The sequence below is a fragment of the Rhipicephalus sanguineus genome, chromosome 8, assembly GCF_013339695.2.
Source record: "Rhipicephalus sanguineus isolate Rsan-2018 chromosome 8, BIME_Rsan_1.4, whole genome shotgun sequence".
NCBI classification, from domain to species: domain Eukaryota; kingdom Metazoa; phylum Arthropoda; class Arachnida; order Ixodida; family Ixodidae; genus Rhipicephalus; species Rhipicephalus sanguineus.
The window spans coordinates 70316925-70334128 of NC_051183.1; the positions used below are offsets into that span (position 1 = coordinate 70316925).

Consider the following 17204-nt stretch of genomic DNA (forward strand, 5'->3'; position numbering starts at 1 on the left):
ATTATCCACGATATACGTAGCACGTTCATGCAAATTACGTATCGGATTCCGCAGTCTTTAGTTCCTATGTGATAGTCATTGAATACCGAGCAGCTGGGCAGTTGGCTGTCTTTGTTTACTATGTCCCCTTTTAAAGATACGTACTTGGCACACGAAAAAAAGTGTATTTAGTAAGGAAAAAAATCTCTCAAGGTAGTTGTACAGAAAAACGCATCGCTACTAAATAGAAGCCAAGGGTAACTAGTAGCGACGCTACGCATTTGTAAGAGGCGTTATGGGAATCACGAACTCATCTGCCTTTCACAAAGCTTGCGGACACTGCAAACAGACAAGAACGGTGGATGGATAAACCACTGCTATTCATGCCCGCAAGGTTGCAAAACTGTACCCGGAGTGTAAACACGTAATATTAGGCAAAAAACGCGACTCAGTGTTGCTTTCCAGAGCACTTCGCTTCCGCCCGAAAAGTTACAATCACACGCGGAAACGCCTTGGAGCACCGTGCAGTACCCGCAGTGTCACCAATCATAGCGCGTGGCATGCAAGAGTTATTCAATTCTCATCACGCAGTTAAGCCGATGGGCTCATCCAGAGCCGCAACTCACTTCCTTGTCTCCAATGGGAAAGAAGGCACGTTTAGCGGCGGCCTGCAAACGCTTCCTCGGAGAAAAATTGTTTACTTTGGTATATTAACACTCATCTGCTTCAAAAGCCAGACAATTTTTTGTTTATGTCCCGTCCAACAATGAACCAAGCTGAAACATCTGTCCCTTACAACGCCTGCCTATGACGCTAGCGCCAAACTTACATTGAGAAACCAAGCTTCGCAACCGCACCTAGTGTCTGTTCTTGTGTAAGATCTGGTGTAAGATCTTGTGTGAGAACGACAGATTCTTCGATATCGACAATATTCACAGAGTTCACGTTCACTTACCAGCTCCACAAGTGCTGGTGCACTCTTTTAAAGTTGGAAAATTGTTCCCTCTGTAGGAGCAGCCTTTCTTCGCATCGCATTTACGTCGATACACGTCGAAGCGAAAAACGACGACTTTGCGACGTCCATAACAGCGTTGGCGCCTTCTTCGAAGGAAGCATGCGATTGCTAGAGTATAAGTTAGAGAAACATATCAGGAACAGTAAAGCGCACGCAGAATGTTATGCGACACTAGTCAAGGTTTGTGGGCGCCAGACATACATAAGAAGGGCGAATCCACGTGCTTACAGGAAGCGGCAATCAGCATATGCGACATAGTGATAGTCTGCGTAACATCCATTACGGGTAAAATTTGGAATAATTAAAATAATTCTTTATTTCGTAGGATATGTTTATTTATGCTTGTCTATAGCGCCATGTGAGACGGAAGCATCCGTGATATTGATGGATGCTCGTGGTTACATAGCTTAAGGCATGGGATTTAAATATTCTCTGTTGGCACATGTATCTCCCAAGAACACACTATCAACCCGTAGAGTCGCGCTCAATAAGACTTGCAACACGGGAAACGGTGGCCTTACCACCTCCAGGATCGCCCATGACTTCCACTAGCCTTTATTTCCACAACTAAACGCGGTTATTTCACTTGAAGATGATCAAAATAAGAAAGCCTCGTTTAGGTGCGGAAGCGAGGGCAAGTTCATCTCATGCGCATCTTTTGAGCTCGTGAAGCCACGCGCCCTCGTGTTGCAAGTCACATTAAGCGCAACTGTATCACGGTCACTGCGTAAGCTGCTGGAATGGTCTCTTAGAATCCTGTCAAAACCCCTTGAACGCTTTCTGTGAATACAGAGGATAGAAATGAGCGGTTTAACTTACGTACACCTATCTAAATCTATTCGCGGCGCTTTGTTATTCAAAACTACGTTGCAAAGGCCATGCAATGGGATCATGTATATGGGCTCTTTTTTTTAGCGAAGTTGAAACTTTACATTGAGAACATCATCGCGAACAAGAGTCGTGGCAGTTCGGGCGCTGTAACCAACGCAGTGAAAGCGCTGTCACTTGAAGGGACGTAAATCTATGGCCAGGTTGCTGATGATGAATAACTCTGAGACAGGCGTTCGTAATTGTGGGCAGCTCTGAGGCAGCCGCCCGTTGCACAATTCACATGGCATCACACCTGGGGCAAAATTACAGCTGCAGCGTTTATACTTAAGCAGCTACACACGTGACCCCTCGCACTATAGAAGGGCCGCCGTTCATGCTGCCCTGTCTGACGTAGATGAATCGTGGCTTTGCTATGTGTCAAGGCTGGGCATCTGTATTCTGCCGGCACATTACACAGAGCTAAGCCGAAATAGATCATCATAAAAAGCACCATCAGCTTTAGCACCACCGGGAGTCGCCTTCGATCGCGCGAGTGGTCACGTGTCAATGACTACGCAGTTGATGGCGTGTGACACCTAACTCAATGATACGGAACTTAGCATTTGCAGGTACGGCCTTACGTACGTGGGTTTTCAACACATGGCCCTCGCCCGACGGAACGGTGCTCATGCTGCTGTGGAGGATGAAGGTGTGTGTGAAATTCACTTGTAATGAGCGTTTTTTTTAAAGCACCAGCCGTTTACGTAGTTCGCATGCTTGGCGCATAGTACAGTCCACACGAGCTATGTAGCTGTTATTTGATTTGACCGGAGGAGCTTGTGGGCACTAGTCTGGCTCGGACAAATAAAAGGCACTGGTGGGGTTCAGTGGTGAAGAAGTTGCTTCCCACACACAATGTCCGAGTGGATCCCTGTGGTACTGGATATGTTTTCTCTAATTATGCGCGACCGCTGCGACTGACACCGGTATTACCGGTGAAGGCAGACGACGCCATCACCATAGTTGGCTGTGGCAGTGAGCTCATAACAGCCTACGTTGCAAACCGCAAACAAATGCATGGACGAAAAAGTGCGTCTGAGTCAGTCATATTATACATATTTATATACTTATATGGTTGAAAAATAAGCAAACCAAAAAACTCAGAAACATTTTCAGAATTACGTCGATGGAAATACATAAATTAGACAGTAGCGCTAAGAATCTCATCGGTGACGAAAAAGTGAGATGGGACAAGTGATTTTTTGCGCTGTTTCCTGAAATATGTGCTATCAAATAGTGCCCATTTGAGGTAAAAATATCCAGATATCTTTTTTAATTGAAGGTGATGGCTACAAATAACTGCACCTTAGTAATCAAGTCAAATGCGCAGACCAATATTAAAACAAAAACAACTGTCGTCTACCTAAGTTCTGTAATTAATAAACCATTAGTATTGAACAAAGATGCAGTACCCTGCATGGTAGCAAACATACTTACAGCTTCGGCATATCATGGCGCATTCGTTTCTTGTACTGAATGGGGCATCTTGAGAGCATGTTTTTTGGCATATGCCAGTTTCGTTGTTATAATAATATCTTACGGGTCTGCAGTTTTTGGTTTCCGAAACAGGAAAGCGGATTATGCACTCGGAATCTTGAGAGAGAGCACAGAACAATAATCAACACGGGCTTTATCACATCAACAGCTCTATCGTGTCAGTGTGTAGATGGAGGAGAAAGTGAAGAAGATCCGTGTTGTTAGACTTCTGTGCACGTTAGAGAACACCGGTTAGTCCAAATTAACCAGAAGTCTCAACCATAGGTCGGCAAAAAATGTGGAACTCACTCAGACTCACTCATGAAATATATTTTGCCCTTTGAGCTCACTCGGACTCAGACTCACCAAAATTTTCCTCAACCGAACTCCCTCGGACTCAGACTCACTGAAATGTTTCTAAGCCGGACTCACTCGGACTCAAACTCACCAACATATTGCTCAGCCAGACATACTCAGACTCACACTCACGGCTCTATCTGAGTCTGAGTGAGTCAACTCATGAGTCCGTTAGCGTATAATTGGCTTCTTCTATCATGGTGTCACTGCTCTTTAACACCAATATCTCGCAAAATTAGCGCTCGACTTGGCGCCTTTTGATCTCGTACCTTCAAATATGAGTTATGAGTGGTGGCAATCCAGTATGGACATTCTTATTGAAAGAGGTGACTCACACGAGATATTTTTGATCAAGAACTTCCTGTGAAAGAGTTTGCGGGTGGAGGTCCACGTGCTTCCCCCCCCACCCCCTTCTACGTAACTCACGCCTCTGATTAATAAATATAGAGTTGGTGTATCAAGGCTAGTGCTTTGAAGTGTGAGTCAGCGGGAATTTAAACGTGAGCCGACATAAAGGGTGCTAGTGACGCTGAAGTTGTGCACATAGAACAATAGGTCGGCAATAAAGTGTGGAGCTCACTCAGACTCACTCAAGAAATATATTTTGCGCTTAGCGCTCACTCGGACTCAGACTCACTAAAATTTTCCGCTACCGCACTCACTCGGACTCAGATTCACTAAGATTTTTCTCAACCGGACTCACGCGGACTGAAGCTCATCAAAATATTACTCATGTGGACTCACTCAGACTCAGACTCATGGCTCGATCTGAGTCTGAGTGAGTCTGAGTGAGTCGACTCATGAGTGAGTTTGCCGACCTATGGTCTCAACTATAATGCATGTTTCATAAACATATTGTGGTGCTCAAACGTAAAACCTCCGGAAATATTAATAAATAATCATGCGTGAGACCTTGTCGGTAATATAAAAGCAACGTCAAGGTTTGCCAACAAATAGACAGGTGAGAAGAAAGGTTAATACCTTGATTGCTCACATTTCATATTAGAGCTAATGTTGGTTTTATGGAATGTCACCAAAGACAAGACAAAGTAAGCAATCACTTTACGAAATCAATGTGTTGTTTTCAGCTCATTTTTTAAAGCGTGAATCATACTCACATTTTTTTTTTCTAGTACGATATCTCGTGCGGAGCTATATTAGTTGAACTAAAATGGACAGTGAGGAAATACAGAATGGAAAACTTGGAGGACAATTGAGCTTCGCCTGGAAGAGTAGGACGTGATAGCGTAATCGGGCCCCGTGCGCATCACCTTCTCAAGTGCCAGCCTGGCTACGGTTCTCGCTGCATGCCTCAACCGTGCCGTAAGGAAACCAACGACAGTGTGCGTAACATTGGCCGTTTCAAACTATCCTAGAATGCCTACTGCAAGTACAGTTGTTAAGTGCCTAGTGCACCATAATTCTTCCTTTTGCGAATCAGCGAAGGGCCCTCTACGCATCCGTAAGGCAACACGGGAACCTACGCAGCTGCTCACTTTCTTGTTGCTTTTTCAGCTAACGTTGATTAAATATGTGTGAGCGCTTTGTAATTCGTGGGCCTTTAAAACACCCAATCGCTGCGTAAATTACATGTTTTTACGTCTGACGCGCTTCTACGATTCTGCCTCGTAATATTACATGCGCTAAGCAGAGTGCTTGCACCACGTGACTACTATATAGTGATTTTTTTTTTGTTTTTCGACGCAGGCAGATGCTGTAGCGTAGCTCTGTGTCAGAACAACTGCTTGCCACGCAGACGGCCGGGGTTCGATTCTCACTCTGAATGAAGTTTTCTTGTTATTTATTTTATTTGCACCTTTCTCGATTTTTCGGTCACGGGCAAAAAGATTATTTTTCACTCGCAACGAAAGACGCCGACCCCGGCACCGTAATATCTGCGAAATGAGCTCTTAAACAACAAACATAAATTTAAACAATGCCAGCAAAACCATGGGACACGAGAAAGAAGGCAGACGCGCCCTACGTCGGAACTAACAATTGTGATTTTAACTGAAGGAAAGTATTCCTCCAGGTAACCTCACAACGCATGCGTAGTACATTAGTATTGCCTACACGTCACCCGGTGAACTAAAGAAAAAAAAGAAAGAGCCGGACGTAGCTCGTACTAGTGGCGCAAGGCTAAAGGCACAGCAGAGCTCATCGGTTCCTAGCTGGTCCTAGCCATACGAAGGGATGCGAAGTAACGGCAAGTGATGCGAAGTAGTGCCAATTAGTGGGAAGTTCCAGTCGAGTCCAACGCAGTCGCCTCTCGCCGTTTCTGCAGTGCTACGTCGTGGAATACATTAATTGAGCTGAGTCCAGCTGTTCCGCTGTTAATATGTTCAACTTTTTTTTTTGAAATCGTTGCAAAATAATAAATCCGTCCATTCCACAAATTTGCAGTAGTTCTTCTGCGCTTGGCTTTCAATGAATTCACCTACTCTGCATATCTGTGTACGGGGAACCATTATTAATTACTTCGCTGCGCATAGAGAGAGCAGAAATGAGCGTATAATTTGTAAAATAAAAGAAATTATGTGTGGTGATGTACAGCAAGTATTAAACCCAGTTTGTTCTGCCGTGGCACACGTAACTCTACTGCGCCGGATTATACGAACGCTGTTTCCTTTGCCCGTCCATTTTGTTCTCGATATTTCGCTATGTTTTAATTAGAAGAAAATACACTTTTCTTAATTAAGGACTCCTTGTTCTCAGCTTAATCTGAAATGCGAGTAGGGAGTAAGAAAGTGTCAGCACTGAGGATTATTGTTTATCTATCGTATAATCCACAATGCTCAGTTTACATGTATGGGAAACGCACATATTGATTTAAACTAAAACGAAGGGTGCCAGCCCCCCCCCCCCCCGTCACCCCCTCCCTAGCAGTTTGTTCAGAGGGGAGGTACCCCACCCAGCTTGAGGCCGTATGCTTTTGCAACATCAATTACCAGTTGCATTTCGTGTTGGCTAAATAAATACACATGAGCTCCTAAAGCCCCACTCCCCCTTGCTCTGCAGACTAATGTGAAACCCACACATTGGAAACATACGCATTTCCAGCGCCAACATATCGAGCCTAGCACGCGAACTCAGAGCAAATCTTGACACTTTTCATTTCTTTGCGCACAAGAAGGCATTGTGTTCGTGGCAGCGAAGTGCGCCACACAATACATTGCTGTTAACTAAAGGCACGCACCTGCGTTCAACGTGTTCCTGCACTGTAACTGCCGATGTGCAGAAACTCCTCGTGGGCAGAATATCATACGAAATATACTTGTGTATGCGTACCTTCGCTTACCGCTCCACATATATCGTTATTTAAGCCTACATTAAAATGTGAGTCTGTTCTCAAACAATGCACACGGAATATATAGTGTCGTGTGAAACAGCAGTGCAGTGAGAAAGGTGCCGCTTTATAACGGCTGCATGTTCATATATATTTATATTTAAATAACCAAGCGCGTGTGATATTTTCGCTACAACGCTGGACCTTAAAATATGTCGTAATTTCTCGTATGGAACCCCTGCAAAAAATGCAGGTAATTCATAGCGACGTGGGTGTGGGGGTGATACGCGAATTTTGGCGTCCAAGGCAGCTTCATGACAATGCTTTGATGGCGTCGAGGGTCTGAAGAATTCTCGTCTTGTCGGGACAAAACACTGATGAAAACTTAAGACGCTGTCCATGGTGAAACTATATTTAATTTGACGTTTCGGCTCCCATACTTGTGTGCAAGTAATGATTTATTGTGAACAAGGCTACCGTATGGGAGCCTTGTTCACAATAAATTATTCATTGCAAACAACACTTCCGTGTCGATTCATTGCGAACAAGGCTTCCCGTGTGGGAGTCGAAACGTCAAATATATTTTGACCTTGACCAGCGTCTTTCAAAATGTTCGCCAACAACAATGTTTTATGGCAACGAAAGGAAGGTGGAGTGATAGGGGAAGCTGATACTGACAGTACCTGGGTATGACACTGGCGACTGAAACAGAGTAAAAGTATTGGTATTGCAAGCCGGCGAGGTTATTCGCATTGAAATGGAAAAGTAATTTGTCCGGCTATTATGAGCGGATACTACTTGGGTAGCTTTTTTTCTTTAGGTAGCGGAGCTGCTTAAGCTCTTAGTTTCGCCGGCTCGCGTGACCAGAAAACTATCACCATCAGAAATGGCCTCTACCTTGTATGGCATCCCGCGTCGTGTACCACCTGGCACAGCTGCACCTAGCGAGCGCAAAGAAATAACTCAGCCGGCGCACTCTCTTCGTCCTCTTCTTCACCTTAGGATTGACTATAAATTAAGACAGTTGACTCCTGGCGACATACATTCGAGAAACGAGGATAATTAAAGTATGTTTTTCTGTATTGCTTAGTCACTTGGTCGATAATAAGGTCTGCGGCCAGCACACCCATTTGACACGATGAATGTCTTAAATAAGCGTTTCTCAAAGCGTGTGCCTTCTGAAGAAAAGAAAACAGAATCCCAGAACAGATAAACGGAAAATAAAGAAAAGAAAAGAATAGACAGAGAGAAACAAACAGGAAAAGAGCGACAGAGAACCTTGTTAAGTAAGGCCACGCAACTAATAATTTGGATATTGTCCAAGCACTTTGAGATCATGCTAATTAAGACCTCATTAATGAATACCATGTTAATTAAGACCATACTAATGAATATCATGGTAATTGAAAATTTGCATTAGTACTGTTATAGTCCTTGCTACTTCTGTCCATGCTAATTAAGCCCTTGCTGCTTGGCCCTTTCTAATTAGGATCATGCTAATGAAGACCTTGCAAATAATCTAGGCTGGCCACAACCTGTGCTGTTCAACCTTGCACCACTAGTGCAAGCGGCCCACATTTTTCTTCCCGCGGACTGTAGTCCGGGGTGTGGGTTGTGTGCGGGGGTGTGTCATACGCTGGAAAATACGGTACGGGAAGATATTAAGCGTCATACCTGAAGCAAAACGGAAAGATGAGCTAGTTGGTACCAGTTCATTATTATATAATATCTTATATAGTATGTCATACCTGCCCTAAGGCGTTAAGGAAGTGTTCGGAACGAGCGTTGTTCCCCCCTCTCTGTGCCCGTGCGCTCCCTTTCATTACTATAAGTGCTGGCTAATAGCCTTAGCTACAAGTACCTTAAGATACAATCCTGCACCTTACAGTAATGCAGACCTTCCAAATCCATTACGCTTTCATTTCTTTGTTGGAAGGAAAAACACAGTGAACTTGATGCGAAATACACTTTTTCGTATAAAGTCAACGTCAGGTCATGCACGTTCTAACAGCGAGACGTGTTTTTGTTGCCTAAAGAGTGCTGCAGCTGAAATTCCGGTTGCTGTCACATGGAGGAGAGTAACGTGATCTCAGCATAAACGTCACGTGTGATGCCGTTGGTATAGCGGCACGTAGCTTTTGACACTGGTTCTGGCACTAGTGATATTTGCAAAATAGTGAGCGGCACGGCTGAGGTACAGTGTAGCAGAGTATACTTACTAGTGTAAGTATAATCAAGCATCAAGCCAAGCCAAACCAAGTGCGCTTGGCGCTTGGCCAAGCGCGTCGCGCATCAAGCCATGCGCGCGCGTTGCAGCGCAGTCGTTCGTAAGCGCAGTCGGTTGCAGTCACGGAGTAAGAAATATTCCGTGGCTGCGGTAAATTGTGAGGCGTTGTCGCTTTCGAGCAAATAGCGTATGGTCTCTCCGCATGTCAGTGCTAGGTTTCCTTGCTGTGCGCGCGCTTCGCACTTGCTTCTGTTCACGGAACCGCAATGTGGTCCCAGAAAACGAGGCGTCAAGACAGCACCTGTTTTGTCCCTATTGTACGTGTGGATACCGCTCAAACAACGAGTGGGTCTCATTATTCAGTGCATCTGTGGACACAGAACGTTTAGCTATGTGGGAGAAGAATATAAAGAGAGCACAAATCGAAGACTAACTCCGGCGGCTGTCGTTTGCGAGAAACACTTCAATAATTGGTACACTGAGCGTCGTTAGGGGATTACATAGACAACTAGTAAAATATGGGTCGTTAGGTGGTTAAATAGGTAATTAGTACAATATGTGTCGTTGGGTGAATAAACAGACCGTTAGTAAATTTAGGGTAATTAGCTACAAATTGCCGTGAATTTAGCATTTGTTGAGATATGCCGCTTATAATAGTTTACAATGAAAAAAATGTTACACGTCTTCCTCAGAAACCACGTACTTAATTATTGATATTTTTCGAAGCAACACCCAGTATCGCGCAGCGTAATAATGACAACTGTGCGTACGATTGTTTCTTAGTGCAACGATATCACATTCTTTTAATTACGCTTTGCACCCCAACCCATCGTTTTACTTCTAGAAACGTTGCCCCAACCAACGTTCCGCAGCGCAAAACTGGCTGGGACAGCCCGTCGGCGTCTCTCACAGGCGCGCGCGTTGGCTACAGACGCCGCTCGGCATATCATGGTGCCTACGGCTATCGCAGTCTGGTGGCCTCCAGTGGAAGGCATAATTCTCCGTGCCACCGTGAAGCCCACAGTCGGCACACTAGTAAGTATATTCTAGGCACTATAGCTCAAGTTACTGGCCCGCCAGTGACAAGGAACCAACCACTTACACTGCCAAAATAGAGGTACTAATTTAATGCAGGCAAAACCATTCTCTTCAGCTCAAAATTTGGCTGTAGCATGAGGTCTAGAAGAACTTGTTCCTGGACGAGTTGGTGCCTAAGCTTGCTAAACGCGTTATTTCTGGCGCAATGCTTCAGACATGAAGAGAGGACAGGGAAAAAGAGACAGATGAGCGCGAAGCTACAAACTGTTTACTGACAGCAAAGGCTGCAAACCACGGAAGCTTCCGAGCATGCACAGATGCATGAAAGAGTTACGTCAGACATGTGATCACGAAAGCTGTCTAGTAAAAAAGTATGAGGTCATACGCGACATTCCTGCTCAGGTCTCGCGGCTCTCCCGCTGTTTTATGCAGGTACAAGAGCAAAGAAACGCGTCGAAAGTTGATATTTCGCGTTACGCATAGTAGAGAAAATGTCTTATTAGGTGACTCTTCGAGAAACATGCACAAGGATCAAATGAAATGCCTGCTGATTATCTCTGCTGAAGTCGCGCATGTGCACCTGTCTGATTGGTGGTGCTGTCATGACGCAGCATGCACACAACTTTTTCGTTTCTCTTCTTTTCAGCCACAGTGCGCCCTTTCAGCTGATAACTTAACATCTTTCAATATGGCTCTTTACCAACGTCTGTCATTTTACCGGCTAATACTAGCTACAAATGACTAATCTCTCCAGCTGTTGTACCTGTTAGATATTTATAGGTAAGTTGGGCTGTGGTTAGCTCACATCAGCTAGCATTAGCGAATGGTTGCAAAATATTAGTGATGTTGGCTAGTTATGGCTAGCGATAGCTTATGCATAAGCCATATAATTAAGAGAACTGCTTGCTCTTCATTTGACAAATCACGAGGAGGGAGCTTCTGGTGATTTTCATTGGTCAACCTCTTCTTCTTGTAATGCCTTCGGGCATTGAACGTAATGTAATCGACAATACAATTTTTCTTTGAAAAAAAAAAAACAACAACATTGTGTGCACTAGTGAAAGTGCCCAATAATAGTTTAGAAAAATCATGCACATAGAAGTCAATGAAAACAGTATTTACTGTATGGGTTAAGCTGTGTTGGTCTTGCAGCACCGAATACTCCGGCCATCCATAAAATAGAGATAGCAGACACGACCTTAGGTATCATTTTCCTGGGTTCAAGCTCTTCCTCTGTGTATTATTCATGGCACTCATGGACAATAATTGTAGGTAAACATCCGAGTTTACAATGTGCCTCAATACTGCGTTGACAAGTCTAAGACACTACGCATATGTTGCAGCACGGTCTCAATGTTTTCTCGGAACACGTATGCGCGTGGACAAGGCAGGTGTTGGCTGCTTACGCAGTCCAGGGTACCATCACCATATCCATTGTTCATTGTCTCCATATTCTATAAAAGCCGAGAAACATGAATAAAAAGAATGGTATGTAATAAGGTACGCAATAACATTTAGATGAGGCCGGAATGCAAGAACACCCGCGTACTTAAGTACATGTGCACGTTAAATAACACAGCATGTTCGAATTATTCCAGACACTACCCCTGCAGCATGCATCATAATCATATTATATAGTTTTGGAATGTCATATCAGGCAACATAGTATTAACTTGAATGAGTTCTCCCGGAAATATCTTGTCCCACATCTTTTTCCAGTTCCTTGTACAATTTACCTTCATAATCTTTTCAATATTAATATTAATAATCAATATCAATCAATAAATTATTTATTTAACGTGCCCAGGAACAACTGTAAGGTCTTCGTGCAGTCGCACGCAAGAAAAAACAATAAAAATAAACAATACAATAGAGACAGTCTTCAGAAATAACAAGAGCAGAAACACGTACACAAAGAGAAATTAACACAAAAGGGGAGGTGTAAAATAAGGCAACAGGAGAAATATTGACGGGGAATAAAAAATTAGATTGCATATATAGAACTATGCGGAAAAACTGAGACGAGAATACTTTGTACATTGTAATAATAATAATAATAATAATAATAATAATAATAATAATAATAATAATAATAATAATAATAATAATAATAATAATAATAATAATAATAATAATAATTAATAATAGCATAATAACTTCATAATAATTGCTTTCAGCAATATCGTAATGCAATCATGTGCACTGCTTCGGTTTAGCACGCATAGTGAATAAGTTGCAATTTAGTATAAAAAACATGGCCCAGCGAAGCTGGTTGACCCTGAGCTCGTCGCGCTGCAGCACGGGAATCACAAGGCCGGCGCCGATTGGATCCAGCGTGCTTGGCCGAAGAAGCGGCAACCAAGAGACAGCGACGTGCGGATCCGGAATACGCGCAAAGCTTTCCATTCCGAATGTGATGAAACCGCTCTACCTGAGCCACAATTTCTTACACCGTCGGCGGCTGCTCGGTGGCGGCTGCTCAACGGTGGAGCTGGGGTGCAGCGGAGCTCAACGGTGCAGCGGTGCAGCAATGGCGCAGCTGGGTTGTCTTGTTGACCGACGTCTTACCGCCACCTTTAGCAGCTTTGTTGCTAATATAATTTGAATTTCACGCAGTGCTAGTGAAATAGATCATTTTTGCAGTGGCTGTGTAAAGTAGCGCTGCTGACTGTGCACAGATTTTTTTTCAAACTTTGGAGAGGTAAAACTTCGTGTGTTTTTTTTTTTTCGTCGGTCTTATGCCTAGAACGTAGCTTCAGTGCTATTACAAGTCATGTTTCAACTCTTTTTACTCTAATAATAAGGACTATTCATTTATTCCTTCCACTTACCTTGGTTTTCATCGTGAGATGCCTGTGGATTTTTTATATAAAAGTTATCGCAAAAAGCCGAGACATTTCTCTTGATGCTCACGCACGTTAAACGATGTACGCCACTTTTCACGTTGCACGTGCAGTCTGATTAAAAAAAATATTTCGCGATATAAAGGGCAAGGGCTTTCGCAGAAACGAACGTATATTCAGGTTAATCTTGAACTCAGCGACAACTTTCGAACCTAGAACCTAGATTATCTGCGAGCGGAGGGTGAACACTCATTGAAGGTTCCCCTCTGTAGCTTTAGCTATAAAAGTGTACATTACTTTGCTCACCATCTAGATAATATACACGGTAAAACTAAATATGTTCATGCGCGCAAGTAATAACATCCTAACTTAATTTTGCTTTCACCAATACATATAATAAATTAAGGGTAATCGTTATACACTGAAGACCATATTTTACACAGCCGCATGTTTGTGCATTCGGTTACCAACACTCAGCCAGCAAAGTGCTCTAAAAAACGACAATGGACAATGTATGTTCGGTTACTCTATAAAAAGTAACGACACCACACTAAAGATATAAGTCCATTCCCTTCCATAGCTCGGACAATACCTGCAGAGGCCTTTTTTATTAAAAGGAACGCTCAATGTATAGAACAAATACGCACTATGCCTAAACAATTGCAATATCCCTTAATAATATGTCAACGCGGAATATTCATGAAACACGCAAACTGCATAAGGCGACCTCAAATAAATGGCAACGAATTAACGGTGGTGCTACGTGACACTTGAAATCTGACACTTGCGGTGACGTCATCAAAACATCCTCGAACGATGACGACCATAACACGACAATGAAATGTAACGAGACTGCGTCAACGTGCACCGATGACTACGACGAAATGGCAACGACCAAACTACCATGATGTCATGTCGGTGAATCTACGGCCGCCTGAATCTTTACCTACCGTGCGCGAGCGGCGACTTTTCTGTGCGTCAGCACCGTATGACGGAGCTAAGTTGCTAACAAAGCGAAAGTAAACGCATTCCCACAAAACGCGCTCAGCTGGGCCAGTCGTCTGCCAGACAGCCTCATGTTGAAGACGTTACCCCTTAGTGGCGTTCTTCAGACGAACCTTGTTTTCACCTCATCGCATGAGTGGGAGCGTGTGGCGTATCTTTAAATTTTATTTCCTCGATTGCTTGCTGCAAACCTCACCTTCGTAACATAAAATACGAGCAAAACCATTCGCCTACTCATGCTGCCTCTTCGTCTAATGTCGCTGCTCGCGCACGCTAGCTATTGATTTGGGCGGCTGTACAACGCCTACATAAAGAAAGCGACGAGTGGACAGACACAGGATCATTTTACACGGGCCCTGTGTCCAAAGCTGAGCAACAGGCAACACAAAAGAAGTTGTTTCTTTAATGTATCTGTTTCCTGTAATTTACACGAATTAGCCTGCTCAACGTATTAGGCAGGGTGGTTGCCGAGGCAGGGAAAGCTAAAGTCAACTTTTGCAGAATCCTTTTATTTTGAAAGCCCTGTCGCTGCATAAAAACCGAAGAAAGTTCCCAGGTTGCATCGCTGTGACAAGGATGTTGTAGAGCCAATCGAAATAACACCTTTGTTTCACATATGACGAGATTCATTCGCACGAATTCCCAGGCTGCCCATGACGTGATTTGATGCTCGTTTCCAGCGATTCCATGTGTGTTGCTCACCTCCTGCTACAAAAGATTCCACAAATATTTTCATGACATTATTTAGTTCATTCATACATTCTCATCGAATATACTCACCATCTTTCAATCAGTTTTTCTCCCAATATGCTGTCATTAAGGGGCATGTAGATACTGCTAAGGTCATTTTTGCTGGACATTTTAAAAGTGGACAGGAAAAAGAGCGGCGATTGTCCTTTCCATCTCCCTGGGTGCCGTTAATATTCGCGGCATGAAAGTCATGTCTCTCCACAGTTGTAGGTAACTAGTCGAATATATCTTCTAGTGTAGGATGTTTAATTGTGTTATAAGTGGTGCTTTATGCATATATGTATGCGAACTTAACCATGGGAAGTAGTTCCGACATTTGTTTCCTACTTAGCACTGTGGATAGAAAGCTTTGATAAAGCTGGGAATAAAGTCGTGGCACTTCGATGTTCTTTTACCTCTCATCCTGAAAGAGCGTCCCTAATAGGCGTCACTACTTCTGCAGACGTCCGCCAACTGAGATTTTGCTTTAAATCTATGTCTGGCTGAACTCAGCATTGTTGTCAGTCTGCCAAATTATAGCGGGAAGGGAAAATTCGCGAAGGAAGTTGATTTCGATAAATCTTTTGTGAAGTTTTATAGCGAAAAGTTTTATAGTGCGTGCACATTGCAGAAATTGCAGTGGGCAGATCAACAATTTTAGTTATACTTGGCAGCATGCTTGCAATCTCATAGATAGAGGGAAAGGTTTACCTTTAAGTTGAGACACTTTGGCCAAGCAAAGTGCTCCGCAGCGTTTGCTGTTGCTGAATGGACCCCACTCGGCGATTTATTGACTCCTGCGTCAGCTCATTGGGGTTCAGAGCCCGAAATGACGCAGGGAATTGTGCTGCCAATCCATTATTTTGGTGTTGTTCTGTCTGCTGATTGGCTACTGGCACTGTGCCAGTACCCTGCTGTTGAGGGGAGATATTTTGCTCAATTGCGTGATTGGACTGATGTAGTGATGATTGCTGCGACGTTCCTGAGCCAATCCAGGGCTGTTGCCCAGATTGCTGGGGAAACTCAGTCCATCCTGCAGGGAATTGCGGCTGTTGGTTCACTGGCGGCAATAGACTGTTTCCCGTTTGTTGTGGCCTCTGATGTGGACTATTTGACGCCGCTGAATTGAGGTTCCCCGGTTGAGGTTCATGTGGGAACATCATTCCCGAACTTGCTTGACCCTGCGTTCCTTGCTGATGATTGTAGGGCGGCATTCCTCCACTTTGCTGAGGTGTGGTTGGTATACTGGCGGGTAACTGTGGCATCTGGTGCGGAAACGGTGGTGCCCATCCTGTATTCTGCTGGGAGTGGAAGCTACTTCCCGTTAAAGCAGGCCGATGATGGGAAGTTGTTTCTTGTTGAGTGGCGTTCCATGTCTGTTGTGCAGGCGATAACACCATTCGTGAAGTCGTTTGACCTTGGTTTCCTTGTTGATGATTGGCGGACGGCCTTCCTACGCCCTCCTGTGGAGGCATTGGAATACTCGCCGGCAACTGCGGTATCTGTTGTGGAAACAATGACGCCCCTTCATTGTTTGGGTGGTAGGGGAACCTATTACGCGGTAAACCAGACTGCTGATGTGAACCTGGCGCTGATGCACTGGGGTTCAATGGCCTGCGTCCGGGTGATGGCATCACTCCTGTAGTAGTTTGACCCTGTGTTCCTTGCTGCTGATTGGAGGACGGTCTTCCTGCCCCTAGCTCTGGAGGCACTGGTATGTTCGCTGGTAAGTGCGGTATCTGCTGTGGAAACGATGATGTTCCTCTATTATTTGGGTTGGACGGGAAGCCATTACCTGGTAAACTGGGCAGCTGATGTGAACCTGGCGCTGTTGCATTCGAGTTTATTGGCCTGTGCCCGGGTGATGGCATCAGTCCTGCAGTAGTTTGATCCTGGGTTCCTTGCTGCTGATTGCAGGACGGCCGTCCGCCACCTTGCTGAGGAGGCGCTGGTCTCACCGGCAACTGCGGTATCTGCTGCGGCACGGAGGGCAAGATATTACCCGATGCGCCAGGCACGGCTTGTGAGGGGCCTTTTTTTCTCTGCATTTGTCAAGAACGTTATTTGTAGGAGTGTGTCGTAAGTGAGAAATGGTTTGTATAACATAGTAACACCCACACTGCCACATTAAGTTTTGGTGCAAAGTGTATACGATCTCACTCACACGGATACAGTATGTTCGTACCTTTTTATGTAAAGCTGATAGGCATTCATGCACAACATTTAAGGTCAAGTGATTCACGGTTTATGACTTGTCTAAGCGTGCAATAGTTTTTTTGTAGACTACTGTTTTCAAGTTAAGCTACGGTAATATATTTAATGAATCATTTTGTTTCAGGAAAATAATAATGTCGCGCAGGCTCCTAGCGATGTAGCAAG

At 44.2% G+C, this 17204-nt stretch overlaps 1 protein-coding gene across 2 annotated transcripts in view; it reads right to left on the bottom strand.

Moving 5' to 3' along the window:
- LOC119402062 (protein piccolo) overlaps nt 1–16895 on the bottom strand; it is a 51071-nt gene extending 34176 nt beyond the window's left edge. The window contains exons 1-4 of one of the 2 annotated variants that reach the window (XM_049418486.1): nt 15537–16895; nt 11371–11702; nt 3302–3457; nt 935–1102 (exon numbers count right to left, since the gene is read on the bottom strand). In XM_049418486.1, coding sequence (XP_049274443.1) covers nt 935–1102; nt 3302–3457; nt 11371–11458 — 412 coding nt within the window. In that variant the 5' untranslated portion in view covers nt 11459–11702; nt 15537–16895. The remainder of the gene's footprint in view (nt 1–934; nt 1103–3301; nt 3458–11370; nt 11703–15536) is intronic. The other variant, XM_037669144.2, reaches the window with a different exon arrangement.
- Between the last annotated feature and the right edge of the window lie 309 nt (nt 16896–17204).